The following is an 18169-nucleotide window of genomic DNA, read 5'->3' as shown; positions in this document are numbered from 1 at the left end:
GCTTGAAGCGATATTAAACGAACTCAAGTCAAGATATGCGCTCTTTATGCATATACAGCCTTTTCTTTTCCTATCTGAAATTCAGTTTCTGAATTTCATGATAGTATTGTTAGTAAACTCTTTTCCATTCAGTTCAAAATTATGTGAACTAAATCTTGAGTTAAAATGAATCAAAAAAGAATGTAACATTTCGTTACTTTGAGCAGCAGTTTACAGATTAAAATCAGACTGCGATCTGCTAATAATTAACACCTTTATTACAAAAACCCTTTATCTAATCCACCAACTGAGATTTGAAGATTACAAGTACTAATACTACTAATATCCAGCAGCCTCAATCAGTCAAATGTAAAGGAAACTCAGCCAACCCTAGAGATTCCCATTCCCAAACTCGAAACCCTGCTGATGCACAACACCAGGAATCATTGCAGTACCTTTGTGATCCTCTGTTACTGACACTTGATGATATTGATTCATCACAGCAAAGTTGAACATATCAGTTTCATTCGTCATATGAACCTCATTCTTGAACGTAAATTTGACGCTCTGGGCAACGACATCACCATCCCTACTTTGAACTTCTACACGGTGGTTGTTATTACTGATCATGCCTAGCACAGGAGTATCAAATCTACAAACGCTGTCTACACAGTATGCATTCCCAATCCTACCTGAATTATTACTTCTGCTGTTGTCAGTATTGATGTGATCAAAAACAATATTGCTCATCTGAACATTAAGTTCATCAGCTTTTTTCGCGACATTGTTCCTAAGCTCCATCAGAGAATCTTTCAACTCTTCAAGTTCATCTAACCCCATTTCATTAACACTAGCTTCTTCCCACCAAAACCCACAACTTCCGTTATGATCAGCAAACCTCTTTTTCTCATCAATCTTCCTCTTGATCTCCTTGTGCTGCCTGTTATTCTCTTCAACCATTGAACTAAACTTGTGCTCGTGCTCATGATCCTGTTCCTTTAGACAGCAGGACCCGCAGTTAAGATAACGGTGGATGATATTGTCAGAGTTAGGATGGCCAAAGCAGAATAGTTTGCCTCTCTCAGAGGAAGTTAAGATGGCCATTTCCACCCCACATAATACACATAGCTCACTGGCTTTCTTGAAGAGCCCTAGGCGGCGTTTCGAGAAGGTAACATGTTTCTTGGTTGGATCTTTTATTTTCTCAATAGGGATCTTCCTTCTCCCAATGTTTCTCTTCTTGCTTGCTCCCTTTTTACTATCCTCTGTCTCCTTGTTATTATTGTTAGCCATTGATAATGGGATAAATATGGTAGAGAGGACTGTTTGTTTTCAGCTATCATTTAGGACTGGCTTTATATCTTATGTAACAGAGAATTTATAGAAGATAAATCTAAGAGAAAATGATTCATAGGATACTTAAAGAAAGGAAAGCAATAATTACTGATCAAAGTTCATATGCAAGATGCATTAGACTACGCACATAAAGGAAACTATAAATGGTATAGTGTCTATAAACAAAGAAGAATATATAAAAATATCTCTTGTTGATTTCTCGAATGATTTGTTTTTTGATTGAAAAGGATATAGGTTAAAGCAGTAACTTCTCAGAATATAGCAAGTAGCATATTCATGAAATTGTAAGAAATCATTAACATAATAATATCCACCCTCTACTGTCAAAGAACAAAAAATAATATCCACCCTCTAGAAAATTGTAAGAAATCATCAACATATTATGTAGTATGATTTACATATAGAAAGGAAAATTCAAAGGGAATAAATTTAAGCACTCGACATTGATTCGAATTGAAGTTCTTTTATCAAAAATACTACATTTTATAAGAGTAAAAACTAATCGATATATTCTGTCATCTTTTATAAGACCGTCTTATTTTATCATAAAGGGTGTCACTTTTTAAATAACAACTAGGTTTTGGACCCGTGCATAATGCACGGAAACTTTAATACAATAAAAATGTTTATATATCCGCTACATCGAAAACATATAAACGATTATTTATGTCTACTTGATCAAAAAACTTTGTGTTTAAGAGAAATACACATTTATATTAATTATAAAGTTGTTTAACAGATACATGATATTCATATGTTTTGGAAGACTTCTTTTAGAGCAAAACAAAATGTTTTAAGAAGCTACTTCATCCGTTCGTAGTCTAATATAACAATGAGATTTTTACACTATTCATTCACTATCATACCCTTTCACTATATATTGTTATTTTTATGTAAAGACAAATATAGTCATGTGGGTATTGTTAGATTCGTCTTGATATATACTTTCAAAATATCAAATGTGTATAATTTTACTAAATAGTAAATAAAGATATTAATAGTAAAAATTGAGCATTGGCAAGCGTGAAAACCCAATTGCTGCAGTAGAAAAAGAACGGAGGAAGTATAATATAGTCAGAAGCAATTATATCATCATAAGTAAAGCCAACAACACCTTAGGAGGAAGATTGGAATTCCAGATTTTCTTCCACACTTCCGATACAATAGAATCGCCAACAACTGTATGGGAATTCTTAAAAAAATTAATAAAGTGATGGTCTTATTTAGTAGAACATACCAATTTTGGTGTAGCCCCATAGAAAGCCATCATCTAAGGGTTGAGATGGTAAAGGTTAAGGATCTCAACCGCCTCAACAGGGAGAAAATTTGCACGAACTTGGTTTTCATCCCATAACCAGTGGGGGGGGGCAATCGTCTCAAAACTCCTCTACATTACATCTTCATTTTTTCCTCGAAATGGCCTTAAAGTATTAGACTTCCCATTATCTTTCTGATATAGGAGTACTATTAGGCAATTTTTACCAATGACTGAGAAATGGCTACATAAAATTGGCCATGACTGAGAACTGGTCTCGGGAGATACAAACCCACCATGCGATAGGGATTGTCCTTGACTTTTGACACACGACCAACTAAAATTGCCTTTTTTGAAACCTCAGAGGAAATTTGTTCCATCTGACGGAATGAGTACCATACGGGGTATAAATACCTTATTCCACGTTGCTACCTAAAATGACCACAATTTCGATGATATATTGTATCATACTTTATTCCCCATTTCATCTGGTGGAATGAGTATCATACAGGGTTTCCCACTCTACTTTTTTCCTAAATACCTTATTCCCCGTTGCTACTTGAAATGATCACAATTTCGATGATATATTGTATCATACCTTATTTCCCATTCCATCTGACGGAATGAGTATAATACAGGGTTTCTCAATTTACTTTTCACCTCCCAAAGACTACCTCAAGTGACTTCAATGGTCCACAATTAACCCTTATTCATTAATTTCTTCCTAAAACCAATTTTCGAATATATTAAGCGAACTAAAGTTTTAATATTCATTAAGACTAATTTAGAAAATGTAAACAAATATAAATACGCACTACTTGTATAATATATGTGTGTTTTATAGGTTCTTTATAAGATGTACATTTCAATATTATCTTCTACATCAAAGAAAAAAAAAACCAAAACAAAGTTAAATAAATTAACAACTTTTCCAATTCAATAACTTTATTTGATCTTTTCAAAAAGTTTCACTCTATTATAAACCAATTAAACTTGAATACTTATAAATCCCCCTTTTTTTTTACATATAAGCTTGACAATTAACTCATCTTGTTGATTCACCTTCTAAATTAGTGTCGCAATGCTCATTAGATATCTCTCTTTCCAGTCTAATATCGTCCACACGATTTATGGTTTAAAAATTGTAACATTACTTTTATATAAAATTATAAGATAATTATTTTACTTGTAGTTCCCTAAAATGACCACAATTTTGATGATATATTTTATCTTACATCATTCCCCATTTCATCTAATGAATGAGTATTATACAATATTAATTATATAAGAAAATCATGGCGCTGCTTAACTTTAATGATGAATAAGTGAGAAATATCTATTTTAGCAAGGAAACTATATTTAATCATGCATATAAGAAATAATTATTGATATCCTATAATGTCAACTACTTCATGATTCACTCATACTTTCATATATAATTTGAGTTTAGGATGTTAAATTTATGAACAGTTATATTAGTTTTTTTTTTTGCAAGAATAATTAGTTAAAGAATATTGGATTATATTGAAGAAAAATAATTACTATTCTTAGTTTCTTAATACACGCAACATATTTCTTTTTGGATATTTCATAAAACTTGCAAAATAATTCGCAAACTATTATAAAAATTAAAGAAAGCTTTATTTTATAATTTAAGCACATGTGTCATGTTTTCACTCTCTCTCCTACTCTTTTATTTTATAATTTTTATAGAATGGGCCAAATTCAAAGTGTGAATTTTCTTTAAAAATGATATTAGTATCAAGCGTAAGTTCATAAGTGTATGTACTTATATCGTTTGTTTCATTTGAATGTAAGAATGTGGGAAAATATTTGAGTGACCCTAGTCCCTAAGCCTAAGGTTGTCAACCTTCTTGTCGCAATAATAGAATAATATATTAATATATATCCAATAAATTGGAGAGAGAATTGCCATAGATTAATGTTTTAATGTACTCTTGACCTTAACTTTTTAGTAGTGAGAAGAATATCCATTTTTATCTTTAAACAACTTATCTTGTCTGACATTTTCTTAATTCTCCCTTAAGTTGTCTGAAAAACACTTAATTATTATATCTAAATTTGTTTAATCTTATCTAAATTTTCCAAACTTATATTATCATAGTTATGTCAAAATTAGTTAAAGTAGACAGATGCTTATATATTGGTTTTCATTTTTTTTTACCTAATTCAATTTCTTGAACATATATATAGATGAACTCTTATTTTACCTCTCTCACTTTAACTTTGTTTTTTTAAAAAAAATACTTTTAGTATGTATTGGTCATGGATATGATTTTTTTATGATTATCATATTAGCTTACCTAAACCACTTTGGGACTAAAAATTGAATATTTGAGTTGTTATTGTTTTTGTTATATGTAATCTCTAGTCATAATCATGGTGTGTTATATTTTTTTCAACAAAATCATCTTTTTATTTCTTGTTTGGTAATAAAATAAACTTGCATTACTATTATTATTACATTTGCATATTTTCTTGAAGGGGCTAGCATCTCATGATAATGGTGTGGTATTCATTACCAAAAGTGAAAATATTAAAAAAAAACTTATTAGACCAATGTACCCATTGGCTTGAAATTAGGTAATTTTTAAATTAATTATATTATATAAGTTTGATAGGTGTGATGAAAAACTTAAAGTTGTTATACCAACGCACCCATTGGCTTGTACTTAGCTAATATTTGTTTTATATTTGAAATTTCATATTTTGACTTTCTGAGTATTTGTATTAGTGAAAAACTTAGTTGTTTATATCAATTCATCTTTTTCTCTGTATATCTCTCTCTCTCTTAAATTGGTATTTAGCTTGAAAATAATTCCATAACTGGTTTTTTGAAAATAATAAGAATGACCGCTAAGATAATATATGATTTTTGTTTAAAAAAAAAGATAATATTTGATTTGTTTCCTTAATTGATAATTGGTTGATTGATTCCTTTAGTTATTTGTAGTTGATATTATTTCATTCATTGTTACACAATCGGAGGAATTAATTGATTATTGTTAAAATTATTTTTAGCAATGCCACGTGGCATAAGCAAGCATTAGGTCGAAAAGTTGAGGGTGAAGGAGAACAGAGGAAGGTTTGAGGTCTTGCCACGTAGGACAATTTTTTCTTGCTTTAATATTATATATGATGGTCGGTTTCTACTCAAATGGATCCACGTATAAAGACAAGTCACCTCTTACAATAAAGGATTGCTTCTATTATTTGATGACCGATCTAGGATAAAATATCAATTTTTTTGGTCAAAAACTACTTTTTATCGTCGAAAAGGTTGTGAAAGGATATACTTCCTCCGTTCTGTTTTAAATGAAACATTGGGTGAAATGACACTATTCATTGATCAATTTTGACTCCAATTTATCGCTATTATATAAAGAAAAAACATAGTCAAGTGGGATCTTGTTAGATTCATCTCGATGCATACTATCAAATTATAACTTTTTTATATTTTTTACGTATACACAACTAAAGATATTAATGACTAAAGAAGTGTATTGGGTTGCGTGAAAAAACAAACGTTTCATTTAAAATGGAACGGAGGAAGTAATAAATTTTCAATGTGTTGATTAAGGTTTCCATCGTTGACTACACGCGTGCCAATCACCTGATTATTTTCTTCTTTTCCTTCAACTCACTCGTTTTTCCCAAATATATATCAGCCTTAGTTAAATAATGAAAAATGAGGGGAAAAGGAAGAAAAAAAATGAAGCGACCTAAACGTGTGAAGTCAACGTGAAGGAAAATGATTTCAAATCAGTTTATTTTTGAATGGTTAATGCTCAATATGTAAAAAATCAGAATCAATGGTGGATATTTTATGTTGTGTGGTAGTTGACAAGTCAAAGCGTCGTATATATATGTTTGAGATATACTACCTCCGTTCTCTTTTAGTTGCAACGTTTGACAAATTGCACTATTCATGTTCTCTTATTTGACCACATTTATTGATTTATATGTTAAACAAAATATAGTCATGTGGGGTCTTGTTTGATTCGTTTCGATGTAAGCTTTCATAATATCAAATTTTTATAATTTTTACTTACATACAATTAGAGATAAAACGATTTAAAATTGTACATTGGCAAGCGTGAAAGTCAAAACGTTGCAACTAAATAAAAACAGAGGTAGTATTTACTAGAATAGTATAGAATCCATGTTTCGAGAAAGATACTAATTTCAGATAATCCTTCTCGATACAAAAATTTGAAATATAGATTTGTGTCAACATAGTTTCTCCCAACTTATATGTACACTAAAATATCTTCATACCTTGTATGTTGTAACCCCTATTAGAACCCTTGTTAGGCTATACTATGACTTGTTTGTTTGGCAACACTAGCTAAAGAAGAGGCAAAATTGATAAGTTAGCTTAAATTGATAAGTTAGCTTAAATTGATAAGCTAATAGCTAAAACTATTAAGGTGCTAAAATTAATAAGGTACTTTATTACATTAAGTGTCTATCTCGTATTTACCTAGATCAGAAGATGACAAACGCTTCATTTCATAACACTTGTACTTGTCTACTAGCTACCCCGCTCTACCAGGAGACAACTTACCCTTTTCTCGCGATGATTTCTTGACGGCTCTTTGTTGAGGCAGTGAATTAATCCTTAGATTAAGATTATTTTGCGAAGTTTTTACAACTGGAAAATAGATAAATTTGTGATTTTTGCAATTATTTTTGTTTGTTTTACTGGAGAGATTATTCAATGGATTTGTGATTTTCATTAACCATTTGAATTTTTTTACCTTTGTCTGATCATAATAAAATGTTTCTTTTATTTTGGTTAGTGATGGCCGGCAATCAGACTAGAAACATAAGAGAGGAAGTTTTGGCGAGGCAACACGGTAGCCGAATTATGGCCTGGTTGTTCTTACACTCATACGCACACCGAGCATTGGGGAGGCAAGATGCAACCAGTTGTAAACTTTAAACACTATCTTAAAGCTCGAAGGCACCAACAACTAGATGTAATCGAATGTTCTCTTCCCCCTCCTCTGATTTAAACCTTAAATCCTTCCTCTCATTCGCCACCACCGCTCTCAACTCCATTCCTCACTCCTCTCCCTCCTTGTTTCAGTTCCCCCTAAACCCACAAATCCTTATTTCCTCCTCCCTCTTTGCAGCCTCACTAACCCTTTGTCGCACCTTCATAATATTGCCCCTCCACCGCGAGTGTAACCACCAACATATTTTGTGCTGGTAATTAACGTCCCTTTTCTCTCCCTCCATGGTCCCTCTTTCTTCTTCCACGGCCCCCTCTCTGTCCCTCCTCCCTCCCAGGGCTCCTCCCTTTCCTCCCCACCCATCTCCTGGACCCCATCTCCCTATCTCACGCCTCCTCATTCACCTCCTTCTCTGGCCCCTCCCTAACCCCCTCATATATCTTCCTCCTCGACCCCTCCATCTCGGTCTCCCTCCCGCCTCCCACGACCCCTCCCCCTACATCTCCCTCCCATCTTCCGCCTCCCCCAGCCCCTCCTTCTTCTCCCCTCCCTCGCCCCTTCTTTCTCTCCTCCCCTCCCTCCCCATCCCTCTCCCTCAACGACACCCCTCTCTCTGCTATCCCCCTCTCCCCCCCGGCCCCTTTCCCTCCCTCTCTCCTCCCGGAACCCTCCCACCCTCCCCTTTTGTTCCCCCTACCTCTCCCTCTCCCTCCTCGGCCCCTCTCCTCCTCTCCCCGACCCCCTCCTTCTCTTTTTTCCCCTCCCCAACCCCCTCCCTCTCTCCAGTTTTCTAGTTTCTAGTTTTTTGTTGTCCATTATCAAAATTGACATGTATAGTATGAGTATTACTGATTTTAAGTTTACTATTATATGCCACTACATCATATAACTTTTGTATTCATAAAATCAAAGGCTGAAACTTACATTGATGACAAACGGGCCCCACATTTTTTTTCTTTTCTATACAACTTTACTTTTTTCCTTTTCTTTTTTGATTCATATAGACCTCTATTTTTTAATTTTTTTTTAGTTTTAATTTTATAGAGCACTTACTATACTTCATTTCTTTTTTATAAATAACCCCAATTTTTACCCATATGAATAATAATCTCTGTTTTTGATTACTTTAAAAACACCCAAGTTCAAGTGCTATCTTAACAAAATAATATGAACTCTTCAATTTCCTATGTACAATATACTCAAAATGTGTAGGTGACACTGCATGTAATGGCAAAAAAGAAAAATATTTGGATTATTATTATGAGAACCATCCCAAAGCTTGAAAGTTGAAACCAGAAAGTTGATTATTCACATCAAATTTCTTCTTTTAATTGTTTTTAGATACCAAACTAATGTCTGACAGTGATTCTACATATTACTTTTGAATTTTTTGCCTTCCAATTTTAAGTTTGCAAATATCTAGCTACTTGGATTTATGTTTCTTACAAAAAAGAAAAAGGATTTATTTGTCCTTTTATACACCTATATTTTTTGAATGCTTAGATAAATGTTATATAATTGCTAATGCATTGACAATTTTCATTGTTTTATTTTGGCATTTTTTCAAAGTACTTCAAACCACGTGAGTTAAATCTGGATCAGCCACTTGGGGTCATGTACTCATATTAAGTGTACTTCTGAATTCAGACTCGCAACCGCCTCTTCTGACATTAACTATCTGTTGAGAGCCATAAATGATGGGAATGGTAATGCATTATAGTGTAAATCTGTACAAGAAATCTAATGTTATTACCTATGGTAATGCTATCCCATCCCAAGATATCCATTTTCTTCGTAAAATCTCATTACTATCCATTACCACTTGGAAAGATAGTATTGAGTGGTAATGGAAATTTATAAAGGAAAATCTATGTTTTGTGATAAAATTTTATTCCCATGGTCATCGACATGAGAACTTCTTTACAAATTTACATTGTGATAAAATTTTATTCCCATGGTCATTGACATGAGAACTTCTTTACAAATTTACATTAAATTTTATTACCATTACCACTATTAATGATCACTAACTAAAAGGGCCGTAAATGACATAAACGGGTAATGGATTGCAGGGTATTCTACTGTCTTGTGATATGGATGCTTAGAGCAACTCCAATGGTTGCTCTTAGGTCCTAGCTTGCAATTTTCCAAAAGTTGGAGCTACTAGCTCTATTGTTGGAGAGAAAACAAGCTTGTTGCTTTGTGAAGCCAAGTAGCTCCACAAAGCTACTTGTTTTGTCAATTTTTTGTGGACCCCACTTTCACTTTACTCTTTCACATTAAAAATTGTTGTATGGTGATGACATGTGGGACATACAAAAACTACAAGTGGTTGTAGATTTCCAATGGAAAAGGTTGTAGTTTAGGAATGTTGTAGTTTGAAAATCTGATGTGGCATACAAAGCAATAAGTAGTTGAAGCTTGCCATTGTGGGTGCTCTTATGAACTACAGGTTAGAAGATGGTGTAATCAAGTACTCCGTACGTAGTTATGACTGAAGACTACTCTGACAAGGATGAAGAGTTTGTTGTGTATCTAGTTGTAAGCGCCTCTTGCATATACTTTGTGTATGTGCTCATATTAACTCAATATTGTTCAGACTTCTGTTAAGAGTAGCAAACGCCTTGTTGCTTAGCTTGTAAAGTAGTTCGACTCTTGTTAAACTGTTCATTGGGAAATATGGAAATTTAAGGTCTAATCAGATAATAACTTTGTGTATGTTAGGGTAAGACTTAGCCTTATCTTTTCGTGAAGGGGTTGAAAGATCGGTGATTTCCATAGACCACAATAACGCAATTGCTACTGCTACCCCTAACAAAATTAGGTAGCGGATTGCATTTACAGGAGAGAAAAGGGAGTGAAGATAAGTTTGGAAGGACAAGAAGGAGATGAAGGGAGAGAAACAATAGAGGAAAAAGAGACAAATTCGAGGCTAAGGCCCTGTTCTTTTGAATTGAGAGAAACTGAACTGAACTGAAACTAACTTAACTGAGAGAAACTGCATTAAACTGAAATTAACTGCACTGAACTGAAAATAAGTCCAAAAAAAACAGGTTCTAAATATAGTAAACCCAATAGAGGTAATAAAACGACGGTATGGATTAAATTCAAATTGTTCGACATTCCAATCTTTTATCATACTTGAATCAAATAGGTTCATCGTGGTGTTTAATGCCACTTTCAGTAAATAATTTTTATACAATTATCACTTTATCACACTATTCACATATATTAGAAGTGTAATTAGATTCAAGTTTCCGTTTTCGAGTCTTTGCAAAAATGATCTGCACCCATGTTTTGTGGATGCGTATAGAAAATCTTGAAAATTTTAATTAAAGAAAAGAAATAGAAAGATAAATAAGTGCATGGAATGACTGCTATTGCAAGAACTTCAATTTTCATCCTAAGAAAAAACGAGCGAAAAATGAATTATTTTACCACCCCGCTAGCGACAATGTGCGCAAGGGGAGTCGGTGGATTGGTGTGTTGTGTATCATACCTGAAAGACAGTTATGGAAGAAAGTGAAAGGAGGGCGAGGGGAAAATGAGATGTAAGAGTACCCACATTCCATAGCAATAAGGCATAGAGGAAAGCAGAGAGGATATGAAAGGACGGGTATTCATAAAACCATTGGTATATAACTAACCTTTGTAAATCATCAAATTCACAGATCAAATTGCCTAGTCATGCACGACTTTATTCGTCAAGAAATGTTTGCCACGAGCTTTCTGAACCTGCACACAATCAGAATAACAAACTATCAGGACTTAGCATCTTGTGGAATAATAAGATCAGATTCATTTAAATGGACTTGTTAATTATGTCCTAATAAGTTCCAAGTTCAGTACCTCCTTTTCCCATCCAATTTTGTTTGTGACAGTGGCCAGAAGCAGTATCTGTGTCACACTCCCACCAAGCATTCCAACCCAGATTCCCTGTATATTTGGAAGAAAAAGAAAGGGGCATTTTTAGCCATCTAAACGAATCTAATTTTTAGATAATCAGAACTTTTAGCTCATATCATTCAGCGCTAGCACTTCATTATCATCATTTTGAACTGTGTGTATCTTCCACCATTGATCAGTTTGGAGATTGTGCAAACATGAAATTTCGACAAAGTAGGAAAGATAGGAGTACATGAATAACCAAGTAGCTCTTGGACTTACCATATATCCAAAGTTCATCACTCGTCCTAGAAAAATTCCGAGAGGGAAGCCAATCAAGTAATAGCTTCCAATATTTATATATGCTGCCAATACTTGCCAACCTGATCCAACTGCTATGCCTGAGGAAAATCATACAGAGCTGTCAGACAGTGATAACAACACCTGTTTGAACTCTTTTCTCATTTCCTTGAAATTCAATCACCTAAAAAAACTGGAGGAATGCTATTCAGGAGAATGGTAGAGGCCAGCATAACTGCTAGCTCACGAACAATAGAAATCACAGATGAATTAGGCGTAAAAATCAGTGCTAGCTTGTCGGGGATGGCTATGACCAGTGCGAAGAATATCAGTCCAATGACTGAAGATGTCAGCATGCACACTTTAGCTGCAAACTTGGCCCCACCAACATTTCCAGCCCCCAACTCAATGGCTACTCGCACACTGTAGACCAAGTATAGAACACTTTAAAACTTAACTTTCACAAGAGTGAGCTTGTAAAGACTAAAGACATGATGGAGAAGAAGATACCCAGTGGCAGCAAGTATTCCTAGTGGAACCATGGACTCCCAGCCAAACAAAGTCACACTGTCAATGAAAAACCTCCAATTATAATTCGAGAAACGTGTTTTGATATAGTACTCCATTTTATATTGTCAGTTCACATATCCATTTCGTTCCACATTGTTTACCCCCTAAATTTTAGAATGCTAATTTAAATTTATTTGTCTTCTATAGTACCAATAAAGTAGTACTAATCCATTTGGAATTTTGATGTCATAACTAAAATGTTTTTAATATGTGTGCATAACCTTAGAAGACAAATAATATGAAATAAAGGATTCATAGAGAATTTAAGAAACAAAACTAATAAGTGATAAGCAGTGAAATAAATCCATTTCCAACCATATGGAGAGAGCATCAACAGCAGCATGTGAACTTCCAGCATCCCCAGATGCTATTACAAGCAACCGATAATAGACATTCTCCAACCTAGAACACAATATATGTTTGACAAGGAAAATAAAAGTTAATTACATTTTGTTCATTAACTTATACCAGCTACATATAGAAGGTAGCAACAAAAAAATCAATTCACCAAAAGAACTAAATGAATTAATAAACACATCAAGTTAAGTTTCATCAGTCAAGCTGTCAAGGCCAAGAGTTAGTATCAGATAGTTCATCATAGTGGACTGAAGAATCCTGGACAGAAATAAAATACGCAGAAGAGCTAAACAATGGATCAAGTGTTGAATTAGAAAAGTAATATAGAAAAGATGATATTCTTGGAATTAGAAATACCTACAAGACCATGACACCAGAAGCCAAGGCAAGCTTGAAGAAGTCCCACAATTCAGTAAAAGCTTGCCATGAGAAACCATTCCATGTCTTAGGACACCCGCCATAAACCACATACCCATAAAATATGAAAACTGAGAGCCACCAGGAAAAATCAAGAGTAAGGGCAGTGCCTACTATGCCAACGCCGAGCTTATAAACAAAAATCCAGCTAATAATCGCATGAACTGCCAAAGATACAGCAGAGGACCAAGCAATGATAGCCGTTTTAAGTTGGCTCTGTAAGAATCTCTGAAATGAGAACTGAAATACAAAGCTGAGGTGCATGGGGATCAACCATCTTGCCACTAAGCCAGTTCGTTCTGCCACTTCAGCTGATTGGCCTAGGATCTTCAGTAGAGGTGCCGCAAATATGAACATGGGAAGCAAAAGAATGGCGCAAAGAAAGAGAACTACACAGGAACGTTGCATGTAGATGCCTAACATGTGGTGTTGTCTAGCACCATAGGCTTGCCCACATAATGTCTCCAATGCGGTTGACATTCCTATCTTAACATCATAAATCCACCCAAAAGAAAAATAGAGTGTGTCAGAACTCAAAAGGAACCTATTCTCACATAACTTAAAAGATTGAACTGCACATAGCATCTTAACCTAGCTGCCCTCGCCTGTCGGTTCAAGAGCTTAATAAATAGTTAAATACAGCCCATCATATTTTATAACAAAAACAAGTTATGTTTCCTCCATGGCTCCACCAAGATCGCACATATTGATAGCTTTTCAGTTTTAACTTGAGATACAATTGTGATAAATTCTTGACCATTAACAATTTACATGCTATGACTTGAAGCTTCTACTTTGATAAACTATTTTTGGAAACTTAATCCATTTAGCAGTTCAGCTATATAAACAAGTGGAGAAACAAAAGTACCACTTTGTGACTCCTAACATAATAACAATTTATTTTCCTTCATGTACATGTAACATCAAAAATACGTTCAATGTTACAAGAATGGTTACTAAAGGTGCTATTAAGATTTTTTATATATCAAGGAAGATAACTAGTATTATTATTCACTATTCAGAGAGCTACTCTATCGTTACAACATAATCTATGACTTAACTCGTCTGCAATCTAGCATAATTCAACATTTTCCTAGTGTACTGAATGAACAAATCCTCGAAAACTTTAGGGGCCAAATTGAAAATTTCTTTTTTAACTGTTAGAATTTCAAGATGAATATAGGCCAAATATCAAGGTATCCAAATGAAAAGTACTTTACACAACACCATAATTATCCTACTTAAAAACCTCTTCACTTTGAATAAAACATAAACACAGCCATTAATTACTTCAGTCCCCCACAATTGGCATGAATGCACACACAGAAATCCCAAAACACCTTTTTTTCTCTTGACATCAAAGTTTGACATAAAGCCAACTATCAAAATAACAATCAAAACTAAAATTCCTTTTACCGCAAATGAACCCCAACACAGATTTCCCAAAACCGAAAACAATTTGCCGTTTATGGCCCCGTTTTGTAACTATTGTAAGCAGCCATAGATGGTGGCAATGGTAACGTGTTTTAGTGTAAACTAGTTATTAGGCCCGGTCTATGCCCGGGTAAAAAAAATTTCATTTATTAATATAATACTTTATGATAATAGCACTAAATATAGCATAGCCTAGTGGTTAAAATTTTATTATATGTGCTTGAAGTCTCGGGATCAAACCTATACTATGCAATTTCTTAATTTGGAGAGCGCCACGTGGCACAGTTTTTTATTCATAGTAATGCTAAAACATCTATTTTCTCCCTAAAATAATTAATATTGACAAAAACTTTTCTTACAGAATTACACTAAAATTCAATACTACTACCACGATTTATAACCATCTACCAAACGGGCCGTAGATAAACTCCACAATCAATACCAAAACAAATGCAAGTAGACAACAAAACCCAAAAACGTTAAAGAATAGAGAGTATACCAAGAAGCCAAAGCTTATGGCAATAAGAAGAGTGGTTGCAATGGAGAAAGCAGCAAGATCAAGATCACTTAAATGGCCAGCCAATGATTGAGTGATGATGGTGAGAGAAAACATGGCAAGACGGCAAAAGATTGATGGCCCACCTATCTGCCATACTTTCTTCAGCTCATCCCATGTCTCTCTTTTTCTATCAAAAATGGAAAGTGTTTCACTCATATTCTCTAATAATATGTCTCCTCCATATCTTTCATTAACATTAGCAACTCCATTGTTGGGGTTTGGATGGAGCAACAATGGGTGTTTTTGCTCTTCTACCATTTTTGGAATCTGGGATTTCTTTCTGAATCATTTTGGAATCTAAGTAGTAGTACTATGAATTTTCAATGATTCCTTGTTTGTCATTTTGTTGGCTGTCGCTGTCTCACAGCTTGAAGATTCATTTTTTCAAAGGCAAAAGTGGTGGTTTTTTTTCCTACGAGAAGAAGAAAAAGGATTTCGTTGACAAATGACTAGTTTTATATGCACAGTGGAAATATGTAAAAAATTAATTTTATTTAGGAGATGTAGAAAATTAAATTAATTATTAATTATATTTAATAAATTAAGGATATTTGAATTGTTGATGATTTTCTTTTTGTAATGTATTTTTTTATTTTTTAAACCAATTAGGTAGTTTCTTTTTTTATTTTTACATTTTTTATTTTTTTAATTAAAATAAGTAGTTACTCTTTCTTTTTCTTTTTTTGGTGTCCTAACTCTATTATATAAGGGAAGGGGGGAGCAATGGTGTCCTTTTTTGAAATGCCTATTTTGCCCCCCTTTTCTTTCTAAATTACAAAAGCAATGTCAAAATCAAAATACCGAAAATAAATTTACAACACTCACTCACAAATCACTTCAAAAAAGAAACTTTATAAATCACCCATAAAATTGAGAAAATCATGTTATAAAAACACGCAAATCATCAAATAATCAGGAAACTTTATTAAAACTTTAAATTAATATATAAACTAAAACTAATAACATAGAACTCAATACATACAAAAATTACTTATAAATCGCTATTTCAAGACCATTCACAATTAACGGTGGGTCATGATAAAAATTAGAGGTGTATTTGTAGTGAAATCAGAATTTAGAAATTAGACAAGGAAAAAATTATTTACTTTTTTATACGGTTTCCTATATGTAATGAAACTTTTACATATATTTGGACGTATTTTTTTCTATTATATAATAGCGATAAATTATCAAGGTAAAAAGGTTTATATAAAATATCATTCAAGAATTAAAGTACAACATATCTCTATTATATAAGGGAAGGGGGAAACTATGGTGTTCCCGAATGAAGAGACTATCTTACCCCCTTCCCATGCTAAATTACAAATTCACTTACAAATCAAAGGGGGCTTCAAATAAAAATATCAAAAATATAATTATAATAATCACTCACAAGTCAATTAAAATCATAAAATTGCATAATTTACGTTATGCAAATCACTAAAATGAGAAAAAACTTTACAAAAATTCAAAAATTCACTTACAAACTACAAACTATGAAAAAATTGACTTGAAATCAAATTGTCTACTTTCTTTACAATTTATGAAGTATTGTACTTAATTCAAAAATCAACTAAAAAATTATAATATTAGAAATCATAAATAAATTCAAAAAAATTCTATTTTATTCATAGAATTTAACTTTGAAAAGTAAAAAAAAAAAATAGTGAGAGACTTAAGTGACAGAAACTAAACCAATCAAATTTTGCAACTAATGATAATTATACTTTGTATGTCTAATGTTCAAATTTTGACTCTTATACCGAAGAAAATTGAGTTTCTGTTCGAAAAAATTCAAGCACGCATCGCGTGCAAAAAATTCTAGTCTCTCCTGACATATCGAATCATCATATATAATATTAAAGCAAGAAAAAAACATCCAACGTGGCAGTTCCATATTCTTTCTCACCTCTCATTGCTCTTTGATTTTTCCACCCCTCTCATTCACTTGCCACGTGTCACTTATTAAAGTAATTTTGCAAATCCTTTTAATTGAGGCAATGAAGTGTGTAGGCAAATTAGCACCAAATCAATTCCTTCCAAATTCTTCAAATGTGCTGCTACTATATTATAATTGATTCTTCAACATGGTTGGTGATTCTTTCCAAATATTGGGCTCTTCTTAGATCAAAACGTATGATTCTTCAACATAATTATAATATAGCAAAGGCAATTCATTTTGTATTATGGCTATCAAATTCTTCATCTTCCTAATATTATACTATCTCCGTTTCAATTTAATCTACACACTTACACTTTTCACGCATGTCAATGCAAAACTTTGAAGACAATATCTTTAGTTTTGTATTTGTAAAAATTATAAAAATACATATTAATAAAATACATACTAATACGAATCTAACAAGATCCCACATGACTATGTTTTATTCACGTATAAATCATAAACGAGGGTCAAAGTGCAATTTTGAATAGTGTAAAATGTCAAAGTGAATTAATATGAAACGGAGGTAGTATATGATAAACAAAATAATTCCTTCCATCTCACCACATGTGGTTTTCATTATTGCTTAGGGATTGAGAAACTTATGCTTTATTTAATAGAATTAGGGATTAGGCTTTGAGAAGAATGCAAAATTTTAAACATATCATATCATATATAATATTAAAGCAAGAAAAAATTGTCCTACGTGGCAAGACCTCAACCTTCCTCTATTCTCCTTCACCCTCAACTTTTCGACCTAATGCTTGCTTATGCCACGTGGCATTGCTAAAAATAATTTTAACAATAATCAATTAATTCCTCCGATTGTGTAACAATGAAGGAAATAATATCAACTACAATAACTAAAGGAATCAATCAACCAATTATCAATTAAGAAACAAATAAATATTATCTTTTTTTTTTAAACGAAAATCATATATTATCTTAGCGGTCATTCTTATTATTTTCACAAAAACCGTTATGGAATTATTTTCAAGCTAAATACCAATTTAGAGGAGAGAGAAAATATACAATGAAAAAGATGAATTGATATAACAACTTTAAGTTTTTCACTAATACAAGATACTCAAAAATCAAAATATGAAATTTCAAATATAAAACAAATATTAGCTAAG

The 18169-nt window shown here is 33.0% G+C and overlaps 2 protein-coding genes across 4 annotated transcripts; both read right to left on the bottom strand.

The window, feature by feature from the left end:
• Positions 1–160: 160 nt before the first annotated feature.
• LOC104891380 (agamous-like MADS-box protein AGL61) lies at positions 161–2680 on the bottom strand. The gene has a single exon (XM_057394040.1). The coding sequence runs from the start codon at positions 1270–1272 to the stop codon at positions 370–372; it is 903 nt and encodes a 300-aa protein (XP_057250023.1). The 5' UTR covers positions 1273–2680; the 3' UTR covers positions 161–369.
• Positions 856–15822, bottom strand: LOC104891371 (protein DETOXIFICATION 27). Of its 3 annotated transcripts, none has more exons than XM_010677061.4 (9): positions 15032–15822; positions 13043–13584; positions 12640–12726; positions 12265–12321; positions 11939–12177; positions 11737–11855; positions 11419–11505; positions 11217–11304; positions 856–975 (listed from the first exon to the last, which is right to left on the bottom strand). In XM_010677061.4, exons 1-8 carry the CDS (start codon positions 15347–15349, stop codon positions 11251–11253), a joined length of 1503 nt encoding a protein of 500 aa, XP_010675363.1. In that variant the 5' UTR covers positions 15350–15822; the 3' UTR covers positions 856–975; positions 11217–11250. The 3 variants fall into 3 exon arrangements, with proteins under 3 accessions (XP_010675363.1, XP_048497644.1, XP_010675358.1); XM_048641687.2 differs by lacking the exon at positions 856–975 and adding an exon at positions 1214–1301; XM_010677056.4 differs by lacking the exon at positions 856–975 and adding an exon at positions 8539–11068.
• Between the last annotated feature and the right edge of the window lie 2347 nt (positions 15823–18169).

This window comes from Beta vulgaris, chromosome 1, assembly GCF_026745355.1.
Source record: "Beta vulgaris subsp. vulgaris cultivar EL10 chromosome 1, EL10.2, whole genome shotgun sequence".
Lineage (NCBI taxonomy): Eukaryota > Viridiplantae > Streptophyta > Magnoliopsida > Caryophyllales > Amaranthaceae > Beta > Beta vulgaris.
The sequence above is the reverse complement of the archived record's forward strand: the minus strand, read 5'-3'. Positions and strand labels throughout refer to the sequence as shown.